General features: G+C 39.3%; 1 protein-coding gene across 3 annotated transcripts; it reads right to left on the reverse strand.

Moving 5' to 3' along the window:
- Positions 1-35: 35 nt before the first annotated feature.
- fbxl4 (F-box and leucine-rich repeat protein 4) lies at positions 36-9,399 on the reverse strand. Of its 3 annotated transcripts, none has more exons than XM_025061810.1 (10): positions 8,936-9,399; positions 7,706-7,752; positions 7,148-7,591; positions 6,712-7,048; positions 5,008-5,252; positions 4,637-4,850; positions 3,006-3,077; positions 1,938-2,062; positions 1,620-1,807; positions 36-588 (listed from the first exon to the last, which is right to left on the reverse strand). In XM_025061810.1, exons 2-10 carry the CDS (start codon positions 7,747-7,749, stop codon positions 425-427), a joined length of 1,833 nt encoding a protein of 610 aa, XP_024917578.1. In that variant the 5' UTR covers positions 7,750-7,752; positions 8,936-9,399; the 3' UTR covers positions 36-424. The 3 variants fall into 3 exon arrangements, with proteins under 3 accessions (XP_024917578.1, XP_024917579.1, XP_008321846.1); XM_025061811.1 differs by lacking the exon at positions 8,936-9,399 and adding an exon at positions 8,469-8,927; XM_008323624.3 differs by having other exon boundaries at positions 7,148-7,752; positions 8,936-9,397.
- Positions 9,400-14,780: the final 5,381 nt, after the last annotated feature.

The raw sequence follows: 14,780 nt of genomic DNA on the forward strand, positions 1-14,780 counted from the left end.
GCATCATGTCGTGCTTGCGCGTTGCTGTAGTGGGGGGGGGGGGACAGACATTGTTCTGTCATATTAGGGATGTAATGGAGAAAACACCAGCTGGAGCATTAGCTTTGATCACTGTGATTTCACTCTTGGATCTTCACCGCAATCATCTGAGATTCAAGTAGTCCCAAAAGCCGTCTATAGTTTTTAAACAAACTTCTGTTCTTCTGTTCTCATCGCCTGTTCTATCGGTACAAGCTCGTCCTTCAATGTAAACTGCTTCCTCTACTGAGCACTGAGCAGGTGGGTTTTAACCAACCGTTTCAGAATCACATCTGAACCTTTTGTACTTGTTTACTCCAGGTAAACAAGTGTGTGCTGCAAGAGCACCTTCCATCTCTCACTGCATCTGGACAGTGCTGCCAGGGGGATGGGGGAGAGTGGTGTGTCACTGAGTGAAACTTTTCTTGATGGAAGCATTGGGGAAGAGGCCACTGAGCTCCTGGACGACCCTTGTGTCTATTTGGCAGCAGAAGGAGACGTCGAGGAGAAGAAGCCGAGGACACGACTGAAGGAGCTGCTTCAGCGAGGCGGCACTCACCAGTCGTGTTCCTGTCAGTTGGACGAGGCACGAGGGACACAGGGAACATAAGCAGAGAATATGAGAGGATTAAGTCAGTACAGCTGTAGGAACCAAATGAAGACATTAGGAAAGGAACAGAAACAAAAAGAAAATACAGTAGTGCAAATTCATCATGAAAACTGAAGACATTCTAATAGTGTTGTGTTCTCACACTTGGCAACATATGGTGAAAATTAAATAAATTATTAGTGTAGGAACTGCTGCTGCATATTTGCCAAGTGTGCAATATTTTATTTGAATCTGAATGAAGAAGTGTGAGACAGGAATTTAAATGCAAATTTAGAAGTGATTTTCAAATATACACTTGAAGATGAAATAATGATCGTACAGAACCAGTGCAGGTGAAAATACCCTGCATATGCTAATATAAAAATCTGTGAGACTGGATTAAATAAGCATATTTAATACAACATGTCACTCATGTTGTATTTTACATTTACAGAGCTATAATTTTGGGAGACGTTTTACATAAACATTGTTGAAGAAAAATAAGTGAAAATTTTAATAAATACATAACTGCAGCAATCTTTGATCTTAATATTTACTATCATCAAAATTGAAACTTCATGATAAGCTTTTGACTTTAACCTTAATATAGGCCACCACTGTGTGTAATCAGCATAATAACATGTTTACACTTTCAGGAATCAATCCTGGTGTAAAGATGTTGTAATAATAAATGTCATAGAAAAACATCTTAGGTTTAAAATTGTGACCACGCCCAGCTTAACCTGACAAATCAGCAAATAACAAATGATTATTATTCACTTTTTTTAACAAACCAATACCAATGCAAGTATTTTTATTTGTGAACTTAACACACACTATGTTGTTTCAGTAACTATTAACAAAAAAAGTTGTGAAAGTGATTTAGTGCAGTGTAAATGCCTCATTGTGTCGTTAAACTGAGTTTTTTTTTATATACAATTTAATATTTATTATATTTTTTTACACTCTACTAAATAAGTGAATACATCATGTGAGGTTGATGAATGCTTACCCAGTATGTCCAGATGCTGCAGGGAGGGACAGTTTGCAGCCAGTTCATCTATGTCTGAGTCACAGACAGTGCGGTTAGCGGTGAGGAAAAGTTTGCGCAGGTATGGCAGGCTGCGAGCCAGGTGCTGGAAACATCCAGTGTTGCTCTGTAACGTTGGGCACCAGCCTAGGTCCAACTCCTCCAACATTCTGATCGGACCCAGTGCAAAGATGGAGACTTACACTTCTCAACATGATCACATTATGTGTCACTCTTAAGTGAACTGCCTGGTTTACAGCATAAAAATCAAACAAGCCTGTAATTAAAGAAAACATTAACCTGCAACCAGTGACGAGCTCAGCAAGGCCTCTGTCCGTCAGGTTTCTGCAGCGCCACAGATCCAGTGAGCAGAGGGAGCGACAGCGGGCAGCTAACATACTGGCCACAACATCATAGTCCTCAATCTGTGGGACAGAGAATCAGCCGTAAGTTAACATTCTCTGTTTACGTTCTCTTCAGTGTTCAAGAGCCTCACAACAGCACAGAGCTGTCGAAAGTAAAAAAAGTGAAGTATAATCACAAAATAAATTAAGAACATACTGTATGGTCCAAATAGTCTGAAGCGTACTGCAATGGAAATACTGCACACAAAAAAACATGAAAATCAAACTCAACTTGATCTACAATAAAAGGCAGATGCATTAATAGTAATGAGGTAAAGTTTCTGAAAAGGCAGCTAATCTCTAATTGAAAAGTTTTTTTAATTGAAAAGATTTTTAAGAAAAATAGAAAGAAAAAAAAGCAATTAGAGAAAGTGATTAATTCATTTTTCCATATGTCTTTGATTAAGAGGCAGATGGAGATGGTTTCCTTTTCTTTAGTTTCTGCTTCTATAGATGCTATAAAATAATGTTCTTGTGCACTGAGAGGGAACAGGGTAATGAGTGGGTCAGTATTAGACCAACTATCTCTGAACAAACTCTTTGAATCGTGGTCATAAAACAGAGCCAATGACTGAGTGAACGCACCGACTACTCTTACATAACCCCAGCTTTCTTAGAGCAGAACTGAGAAAACCATCATTATCATTATAATCATCACTGTCAACATCAAAAAAGAAAATAATAATAACTTTTTCTAAGAAATGATCTATGTCTGTGGGATGTTGCTTGTTTTTGGCACCAGGTAATGTTGGCTATGTTTTAAAATTGCATAAAAAGATGAAAGCAAATGTAATTTAACAGGCAAACAACACATGGAGGCGCCGTACTTACAAAAATGACATCAGGTACAAATGCTGTCTGAGTTAGCAGTGAATGGATATTATCTCACCATTACAGAAAGGTGTTTATGTGAAAACTCATTGCAGCTGAGACCCGGTTCACACCCAGGTTCAGAGTGACTCACCATGACACAGCTTCCGAGGTTCAGGTGTCTCAGCTCAATGCAGAAGGTCAGGATGCTCAGAATTGCTGTTTGCTGAAGAGATGATGATAAAAAAAAGGGAGAAAGTCACAGCTAGAACACACATTGAACAAAACATCCTTTATTCTGCCTCTACCAGTCGCAGTCAGAACCTAGTGCATAAACAGCAGCATCAGAACAAACTAGGGATCTTTCTAAGTGATAACTTTTCTGTCAGTGTCAGCACAGTAAGGCCAGAGTCTTTCTTACAACTGGGATTGAGACATGGGATTTCAACACTCCAACTGTCAACATGTGAAACCTCAGTGGCAGGAGAAAGTGTCAGACATGAAAGAAGCCACTCGTGCGTATGTGTGTGTCTCCCTGGCATCACTGTAAATGTCTCTGTGTGCTGACTGAGCCATTTAATTAGAACAGTCATGGCGTAATGACAGTTGATGTGTCGAGGCTAAAAAGAGACACACAACTCACTGTCTGTCTGCCTGGGTATAAACAACCTGCGGCGTGTCGTCTGGCTCCACCACAGAAACTCTACTCTTTACCTCTTGCCCACAACAACATGCTGAAAGATAACAGAGCCTGGAAAAACTCTGAGGTGTAACACCACGACATGACAGACAAGCTCCAACCTGAACACTTGGAGCGTCACTGTCTGTCTTCACACTGCCTGAGCTCAGAGTTGACCTAGTTCATTCTAAACCACAACACAATATCAGTTTATTTATTCATTTTTCCTTCCCTCCTTGGTAAGTAAAAACTGTAAATAAAATGAAATTTTTAATCACATGACTATGGATTAATCACTATAAAATTATACTATTAATTAATAGATACCTCCACATTACTAATTATGACAAAAACCTTTTTAGAGTTAGAGAGAATCAATCTCTGTACAACACCTCAAAATCTATTTGACAACTGTGTCTGTCAGTTTGTCAGTCGTAGACTTACTTACTGCACTTCGCTCAGTGAGGCTGCACTGGTCTATTTTTAGCTGCCGCGGTTTGTGCAGATGATAACGTGCGTACTGACTGTGTATTGGAGAGAAAGACGTAAATGGACGGTCGAAATATTGAATACACAGTGTGCATCCTTTTGCCCATGCATTAAAATGTATTAAAGTTTTTATCAGTTTTCACACACAGACTTCACACACAGTCGAATGTGAAGGAAAGACAAATATACAAAACAACTGAACTCTTTTTCAGAACAGGACTCATATGCTAGACCAGTGGTTCTCAAATTGTGCTCTCTAGTGGTACGCTGGGAAAATTCATATTTTCACATTCTCATTCAATTAAATAAATCTGAAACAAACCATGCACAATTAATACAACATTTAGAAAAAATGTGTAGCTACTTGTGAGATTATGAAATAGGATGTCTGGTCATTTGATTTATTTAATTGTTTTTTTGCTGCAATGCAAGTCTGTTGCTAACGTAAGCACAGGCAGCACGGAATCATGGGATCACTTGCAAGTTGATCGTGGAACGAGCAGGGGAATTCTAATGTTGGTCATCATGGTGGTACATAGAGAGCTCAATGGTTTCTCAAGTGGTGAGTATAAAAAGTTTGAGAACCACTGTGCTAGACCATTCTCACGCAGGCCTACCTCTATCTTGGTCCGGTAGAGCACAAGTCGGCGGAGGCGGGTTATTTTAGAGATGTGAGTGAAAGCCTGTGAATGTAAGCGGTCGCAGGAGGACAGGTTGAGCTCCTGCAGCTCTGGACAAGTCTGGGAGATGACCTCCAGACAGGCTTCATTCAGGAAATGACAGCATGACAGCTCTAAACACATCAAGTTATGACCACAAGCCTTGATGAAACTGGAATGACAGGTGGAGAGAAATCAGTGGAAGGATTCAAGTGAATCCAAACAAACTAAAAATAGTTTCTTTTGTCTCAGTATGCCCCTCTGCTTCTACGTTACAGCTACTTTTACAATGTCATGTCACTTTGAGCCCTAGCTGCTGACAGTCTAACCTGCTGAAACCAGTAGAGGTGAGGGCACCACGGTTGCCGGTCCAGGACAGGTTGAGCCTCTGGAGGAGGGTGCAGCGACTCTGCAGGTGTCCCAGAGAGGCATCACTCAGCCGGGCCCAGTAAGGCTGCAGACTCAGCTGGGTGTACTGCAGAGGGTCACAGCAATGCTGGTGCAGCAACTTACAGCTCTGGGCCAGACGGCAGAGGTCTGGCAGGGTCAGGTGGCTCAGTATCAGCTGGATGAGCTGAGGATGGAAGAAGGGCAGAAAGGTTAGGAACAGAAAGGAGAGAGAGAAGGTGAAGATTTGGAAAGTAGGAAACAAGGGCAGCAGAGAAAAAGAAGACAGCTAAAGATGGTGTGACTCTAGGAGAGGGCTGCAGAAGACAAAACATTATCAGAGAACACTGAAGAGTAGTGGGACCTTGTAAAGAACAGAGCAGAGTAAAGAATGTTAATCGTGCCCCCTCTGGCAGGCAGATCTAAACGGTTATTATCTGGGACACAACGCACTGATAACAGGATCAGTGGCAGGGTGAGCCAGTTTGTTTTTGCACTTTGTTCGTGTGCCTCTCAAAGAGAAAGAATGAGTGCGCTCACACGTGTGTATGTGTGTGTTGCTGTGTATTAACAATGCACAGTGTTGGGGAGATATCAGGTGACAGATAATAGCTGTATTGTCTTTCTGTAACAAACACGGAGCGGTTTGTGAAGACTGCTGCTAATGGCAGTGGTTTGGAGCCAAGATAAGAGAGGGAATATGAAGAACACTGACAGTGTTTTGAAGCTCGCCTCAGACGACATTATGCATCTGCATGGCATGAAAATGACTCCGTGTCCATGAGAGGATTTGAGATCAAGTAACACAATGGCTTCATCTGTTAATGTTTTGAGAACACAGCCTTCATTAGAGCCAGGTTTGACTAGGATTCTTGAAGCCACTGGATTCTGATTCACTATGCAATATTCCTGACATGTTTAAATCTAACTCAATACTGATCAACTAGGAGATAACTGAGAGTCAGTTTTTGGTGACTAAAGAGATCTCATGTTCGAGTTCACCAGCTGCCAAGTTACCACTGAGGTACACTGAGGTACCCCCCCCCCCCCCCCCCGAGCACTTAAGCTGACCCCTGCTCACTTTGGTGAGGGGTTAAACACAGAGGTCACAATTCATTGTGTGCAGTGGTGTGCTGTGTCACAATGACAAATAATAACTTAATTCACTTAACGGTGTGAAATTGGTTTCAGATTTGACAGATTTCTAATTAGCATTTCCTATGTAAAAGAGCATGTTTCTCAAAGTGGGAATAACATTCAAAACAATATTTAAACAATGCTATTCTGTACCTACCATTCAAACCATCCAAAATATTATCAAAAGAGCTACACAATATGAAACATTAGTTTTTCAAACATCAGTTTGCACTTGTTTTCCCAGTGCTTTACAACTAAGTTCTTATTTCAATAAAAATTATTTAGGTCAGAATACTCCCTGAGAATATAGAAGTATATAAAGTAGATTAGTATATAATAAAAATTTCAGTACAGTGACTTTAACAGATAATTCAGAATCATACATTGAATTTTATATTCTGAGAATCTGGCTTTAAAATATTTGGTCTTTATGATTAAATTAATGATTATGATTAAAAATTGTTGTTTTTCTTCTCAGCTCTAAGTGACTCATTTTGTTCTGCCATTACCTCATATGGCAGCTTGTCAAAGTAGCCGTTTCCAGTCCTCTGGTTTTTTCCATCTCCACCTTGCCTGAAACCACCACCCACGTCAGGCAGCTCCTCCTCACCATCACTAACATCATTAATGTCAATGACATGCAGCTTATAAAGAGCTGGCAACGGTCTGTGTTTCACTCCATGGAGAATAACAGCGTCCAACTCAGTGTAGTAATCCAACAAAGAGCTGTTGACCTCCAGTCGTAGCAGGTTGGTGGGAAAGCTGATGAGTTTAATGCTGGGAGAAAACTGGCGTGCCTGAGGTGTCAGCATCTTTGTGGGCTCTCCTGACCATAGCACCTCCCACCTAGACAGAAGAAATACACACATTCATTTGTACCAAAGGCTGCAACTAATATTATATTTACGAATAAGGATTTTTTATGCAACATATAACTGTTGTTACCTAACATCAGTGGGTGGGTTCTGTGAAAAGTGATTATGAGAGCAGGCCAAAATCTGAACAATGGCTCCTGGGTAATAAGTTTCAAGCACCTCCACTGCTGTGGGATACACAGGTTCCTCAAAACCAAGCTCAATGTAATCCTGACTGTGAAAGTCTTTTGGTGTGCGGCGGAAAGGTGGAGGAGCACTGGCACACTGTTCCCACCATTTCCCATAAGCTCTGAACACAGCTGCCTGAGTAAAGTCTCCTGAGCTGGGGTAAACGTTGGGTACTCCAGCCAAGTTCCACATGGTGTAGGACATGCTGTTTTCACTCCCATAGTGGGAGCTGAAGTCCAGAACCTCTTTTGCATACTGCTCCACTTCCACACTGACCGGCAACACCGCCCGCTGGCCGGACTCCACGGCACGTCGACTGGTCAGAGCCTCTCCTCGAGTCCCACTTCTGGAGCGTCGCCGCAGGCAGATATAGTAAAACATGCTCAACAGAGTTAACATAGGGAACTCTGGAGCGGATGGGGATTAAAAGAGAAACTGGGAAACTACTGGGCGGGGGTACCTGGTTGTGAACAATGGACAGATAAGAGATCGGGCTGAATCCATGACCTTAGAGTTTTAAGGAGAGAATAACAAAGAAAGAATGAAAACAGCAGATAAACACTATAAACAGCACAAATACAAGATTTACTAGCTTTTTTTTTAATCCAGTGTTTTACTCAATACTGCTAAGATACTGTACTTAATTAATAATTATAAATGCATTTTAAACTTGTTTTTATTAAAACAAGACATATTGCCAATGTTAACAACAGTGTATGATGTGTTTGCTTTTATGTTCTGCACAAATTTTTACAAAGTAAAATAAAGTATCTGAAAGAGCAGTTTCCTGTTGATGTGATTTCCTTGTCCATGTAATTATTAATTTAAACGATAAATGAGTTATTGTTTTACACCCACACAAGTACGGAGAAATGTTTGTTTACGGAAAACATTTTGGCCTTGTTTTGTATACTAACTACATTGAAACAAATGCATAAGAATGAATTCAAGGGGCAAACGCAAAAACAAAAGACCTACATTTTATAACTACATTGAAACAAATGCATAAGAAATATGGAATTAAAATGCTAAACAAATAAATATAAAATTAATATTAATATTATAATAAATATTAAAATGCTAGGAGTGCATTTTTTTAATTTGAAGAGTCATGTTGAATGACAACATTTATAAGTGCAATGTTAGAATAGTTAGCAAAAGTGTGACACAACAGAGGTAACGTGACAAAGCAAGATGATACATGTTTATCACATCAAACTGACTCTGTTGCCTGTAGAGTTCGTCAAACGTTACAGTAAACAACCAAGATCACAGCTGCCAACCTTCTTTCTGATACCTTCTCTAGGTAATACCTAGAAGAAAAACATTCCGGAATCATCAGCGGACTGATTACTACAATAATACTAAACTAGCACTGATGCTAACTTCATATGAATTTCCAATGTGTCGCGGGCTAATGTTTTGGTAGACCACATTGTACAAAATAGACCACATTGTACAAAATAATGGAATACATCACTGTTACCTAAACAGTACATAAACACGATTTTGAAGGGTTAACTGCTGCGATAACAAAGCTACTAATGCTGGTGTTTACATAAAACCAGCGACATTAGCCGCATAGCTAGCCGACAAACGAAGTAACAGCCGCCTTATACAACTGTTAGCTTTAAAGGTTAGCTTTTAAACACCTTAACGTAAAACAATACTTGGTAGAGGTTTAACTTACGGTAAATGTAGCTCTACGTATCAATTCGTTTTCACCCGTTATAGGGAAGTTGTCAACCAAAACTCAGTCCTGCTATTACCCTGTGTTGCCTTCATAGATAGTCGGATATTTGAAAATCTGAGAGATAATGTTTTAAAGAAATTCACAGACAAATTCAAGTGTGTTTCTGATGTCATTTTTGATTCGTATATATTTTTTTATTATACGTCTGTCATACGAAATTAGTTTTAAGTACGTAGTGATATTGTAAAGCTCGTTAAAATCCCACGAATGTACACTTTTGTTTAGATATGTATCATTTTCTAAACAACAGAGACGGAAAAAAACGTATATTACATTAATTGATACATACGTGAAAAAGAAGTGCATTAACAACATGATGGTGAATTTATTATCTTACAAATAAATTACATATACATATAAATATATATATATATATATATATAAATTAAGCAGCAACCCGGAAAAAAATTACGCAGCATCCCGGAAAGCACCCTAACTTCCGTAAAACGAACTGTCAACATCCGGTCAGCTGTCTGAACAGACTACTAAAAAAATGAAACGCATTAAACAGGTTTTATTGGAGATTATTATTAAATAAAAAAACAAATCCGTCTTATTTATAGAATGTATAGCAAATCTACAGATTGTACTTTTTTACCCCATATATACGCACACAAGATACCTGTTTTGTAAAATATTTTAAAATATTGTTCTTGTTTTTTCCTGTATGCTAATTGAAAAACTTACTGTCCACTTAAATATAGCTTTTTTAAGGCATTAAAGCCTTTTTTAGCTGAGTTTGGTATGTTTTGGGCTAATTTTATTTATCTGTTGGCTGATTATTGTCTTTGCATGCCTGTTTTCCTTTGGTTACCTTTTAGGCACATTAATATTTCAGTAAATATTATTTTCAAGCATATACAAAAATAAGTCAAAAGGTTGAAAAAACTACACTTTTATCTACCTGTGAAATACTTCTGCTAAGGGAATGAAGCTCTTCTCCTTGGTGCCAACTCCTTCTTTGCCTTTTCTAAGGACTGAAATCTTCAGAAATTTCAGATGGAAAAAAGTCATAAACAGTAGTAAATATTCAATAAATGTAACAGGATCGCAGTCAAGTTTCAAATTTCTGTATATTTTTGAAAGCTCAAAAACTCGATTAAATAAAAAATGTTGCACTCACAGAGCAACTGTATAATGATAAAACCTGTCAAAACATGTCTAAAACTGTAAAACAAAAACAAAAAAACTTTGCATACTTGTGCTACAGAACCATGCCTGGCTTTGCAAAAATAATTACAATATTTTACAGTTTTTAAAGAAAACAATATCAAAATTTCCTGAAAAAAAAAAGTATTTTTGGTTTTGGTTTTTAGTAGTACATCCCTACTTGGCTGCATCATGTTTTAAAATTTACCTCTGTTGAAAGTTTTAAATATTTTACACAATTTGTCTTAATCTCTAACTTGAATAAACACTGAAACACATGCGCACATATGCACACTCTCCCTAGATAATTAAGTGCTTAATTGATCTTGTGTTTACCACTAGTCACAGTTTGGCTGGCATTTACACAGATGAATGACTGGTTCATTCTCTCTGTCTCCGCAGAGAATGGTGGCTCTGTTGTCAAATCCAAAAGGTCTGAGCCACAGCTAATCAATCACAAGTCCAGTTGTCTTTAGCAGACATTCACTGAAGGTGAAAAAGGAGATAATTACCTTTGACAACTGGGGCTTTTACTCTCTTTCTCCCAGTAGAAATGTTTGGCCTGTTACAGATGTAAGGAGGGGTTAGTTTTGACATGAGATACATGGTTGCTGTACTTTGGTCACAGCATTAATTGAAGAAGAATCATTTTTGACTTGTTTTTTCTGAGGTCATTACAGCATTACGACATAGATACATAGACACTCATGAAACTTATGTCAAAACTGGAACATGCTGAAAACTTTTACATTCGGTTTTCATCAATGCACACAGCAAATGAAAAAAAGCTGTGGTCCCTAAATTATTTCTGAAACAGAGAGCTGAGATCAGGGACAGTGACAGCAACAAATTAAAGAAAAGAATAATACACAGCACAACAACACACTCAGACTCGCTCTCACCCTCACACACACACACACACACACACACACACATGCAAAGCTGGATTTGAAGTTAACAAGATTGGATGATGTGAATAGATGGCAAGTGTGCAGACACTGATTGACAGTCAGGGCCGCTGTCAGCTTCTGCAGGCAGGCATCAGCGAGCAGGAGTCCTGCTACTGTCAGTGCTCTGTTCTGGTCCACTGTGCCACACATACATATGCACTTGGTCAAGCACACACAAATGCAAATAGGGATGGACACATAAAAACGGCACAGACATGTGTGTGCAAACACTGTTCTGCACATACACACGCTCACTTTGTCCACTGCTACACTCAAGCTGTCAAAAGCCAGTAAAATAACAAGCTTGACTCCTCTAGTTTTTTTTTTGCATCGAGGTAGAAGAGTTGTTAATTGCTTGTATGGAACAGCACATGTGTGACTTTTTCACAGCTGGGCTAAAGTCAGATTGTGTTGCATGAAGATCTGAAAATATCCATTCACGTCTGTCTCTGATTGAACTAGGACAGTGATAGGCAGCTTTGCTCTGCGGCTAACCTCTTATTCTCTTAATATCTCTTATATTCTCTTTTATCTCTTAATGCACTTGCACTTACGTCCGGACATTGTAGGATATTGTCTGGGATTATACACAGTGGGACCAAGTACAGACAGAGGGCTTGCAGAAACTTGTGATTTATAAATACATTTATAAAGTACGGTATAATTTACCTCGGACAGGCTTGTGGTCACAGCTATTACAAACATGACAACCAGGTGGCAGGACATTTGTTATTCACATACATTTAAATATATTGGACAGTACGACATGTTTTATGCATTTAGGCCTGTCAGTAGTGTAAAAACTGAATAGGCAGTTAGAATGTAAAGTGACAGTGGCTGAAAGCATTTCATATAACTGACGGTGTATCACAGCACAGCCATATGTCGGTTTGATACGTTGTATTTCGGTGGTAGTTAGTAAGGATAAAATAATGAGAAATAAAATCCTTTTGGTGCTAAACAGTGCACTTTAGAGGATGAAACATCATGCCCTCGGTCATATTACAGTGTCATTGACAAAATCTGTTTATATGCACTAATCCTGCCCTCTGCTTTTATTTTCATGCTTTTTCACCTTGTGTGGTTGGATGATGAAAGCGTCGCAGATCACCAGGAGTTTGTCACTCCTCATACCCAACCACAAATAATAACATGGTGTCAGGTGTGATTATCAGGATGCTACACAATGTATGTCAGAAATGCCTTTTTGTACCCAAAAATTAGCATGTTAGAGTTATAGATTTTTAATAACAGCAAGCAATATAGTGTTAATTATTATTAAACATGGGGCAGAGCACTCTTCACGTTCTAAATGTAAAAACACAGTCTGGAGGGCAGATGATGATCAACCAACCTTAACATTTCTGTATACTTTATTTTAAAAATATTAACTTTTGCACTGTAAATAAAATGTATATAATGCACTGAAATACGTATATGGAGTCTACCTCTGTGTCGCTGACATCTGGTATTCTTCTACCAGGAGCTCATAAAAATAATTTAATTAACTTTTTTTTTAAATTTTCAACTGAAAAACATCCACAGACTTTTAGTCATAATGAAGGAATCTGCTCAAATAATTATGCAAGAAACCCCCGGTCAGAGATAGCAGAGGGAAGCTGTCATCTGCTATTGTTTTCCACTCTGTGCCCTCCAAGTGAACTTCACCAACCAGCAGTTTAATTGGTTTCAGGGAATCAAGTGTGAAGAAAAGTCATGACCTTGATCTTTCCTACTGATAATGTTTTTTTTTTCATTTATTATTTTCTTATTTACCAGGAATACATGCAAATATGTTTTGTGTGCGTGTGGGTGGATGTGGGTGGGTAAACGGGTACAGATTGTCTGATTTTATTGTGTATTTAGCGGCTGATTAGCTGCCTAATTAAATAGTGCTGGTTGGTTCGGAGGCAAACAGGGGAGACGCTGACCCTGTGACTTGTAATGCACCACAGGGAAGATTCAAAAACATTCAAACAAAGGCAGTCGATGCACATGGACTGATACAGAACATGCTTCCAGACACTTTAAACAAACAACATCATCATCAGACCTTGATTATCAGAGCCTGTCTTTAATTTACTGTTCACCTTCTATGTTAAATATTAATAGGGAGGTGGGGGGTGGGGTGGCTCGAGGGGATCAAGACCAAGTTTGAGTTCATAATGTGCTGGTATAACTTCAGACCTCATGTTCACACAGCGCATGGTTACAGCGTGAGGTTGATAAAGATTTAGTTTTATTTATAAAAGACTGTAGTTGTCCCTTAAATACCACTGACACTATAGTAACTATATTACATTTTTAAAAGGATCTGCTATAGATGATGAAACAGCCTATATTCTTTTAATATATTTCTATTAGTTAGTAAAATATTGAAATATTTTGTATTTATTATATTCCAGTTTTTTACCTTTAACTGAAGTATAAATGCAAAAATGCTGTTATTCCTATAAAATAATTTGTCGACAAACTGTTGTCTGTGATATGGAGTCAAGTATGCAGAGACAAAACACATCTGCATATCTCTCTGTGTGTCTTTTCAGTATTACTTATCAGTGATCTCAGCAGAGGGACGACATTGTTTAAGGTGTGCCAAAAATATCAGTGCAGCGGCCAAACCTTTTGATTTCCATTTACCTCGTGTCCCTCCAGAGGCCCATGAAGGCTATTTGACATGCGACTGTCACCTCCTACCCCTAAACGCCCCCACATCCCTCACCCCCCTACACCCCAACATCTCTTTTTATTCCCTGAACCCTCTCTCATCCCCTCTCCAGCCCATTGGCGCTAACAATACCCCTCTCACCGCGCCGCCCAGCTCTCAACAGGCTTCTGTGGAATTTATTCAAATATTTTGACATTTCGCCTCCCCTCACTTCCCGAGCAGAAATGATTTGTGACAGCTGGAGATGGGTTTCGGTCAGAGGAGCTTCCTCCAACACCCTGCCTTCTTTTTTTCCTACCCGTCCATTGTCAAAAGGCCGACTTCTCTGCTTTGACTCCTATCTTTTTTTCTCTCTCTCTCACTCTATTCACTTCTTCTCCCCCTGTCAGCTGCTGCAGGCCTTGAAAGCCCCCCTCCTCATTTTTGTGTGTGGCTTCACAGTGTGATAGACAAACTGGGTGATATTCCTCGATTTGTTGACATTTTGTGTTTGCTGTCTTTTTTGTGTGTCTTTTTGCTCACTTCCCACCTGCTGTTTGATCCTGTGCTGACACCATGTATTGGCAGCAAAAGGGTATAATCCTCCTCTGTGTCTTTCATCTGACTCCTGCAGTGACACACAAGGCAACAAAATCATTCATTTTTTTCATAAGTATATAGAAAGTGATCTCATTAGATAATCTGCAGCAGGTCGATGTACAAAAGGAGCAGTAAGTGAAATACAACCGACCTGCATTTTCAAGGTGCCTTATTTTGCCACATGCATTTCAATGGGCGATAAACTGGTAGAGCATCAGAATGAGGCGGTGGTGCATCAGGCGACGCTGGCCGTGACAGCAGCGTGTGCAGAGTACAGCACAGTGCACTGACAACAAAGACTCCATTTGAATAATGCTGCTCATTAGTTGGGGGACAGGGCCTTTTTCTGTTGGCGCCTGTCCCTGGTCACTTTGCACTGCTACGATAGACAAACACACACTCTCAACACCAAGGTTGTCATCCATCACTGCACTGA

This window comes from Cynoglossus semilaevis, chromosome 13 (assembly GCF_000523025.1).
Source record: "Cynoglossus semilaevis isolate Cse_v1.0 chromosome 13, Cse_v1.0, whole genome shotgun sequence".
NCBI lineage: Eukaryota > Metazoa > Chordata > Actinopteri > Pleuronectiformes > Cynoglossidae > Cynoglossus > Cynoglossus semilaevis.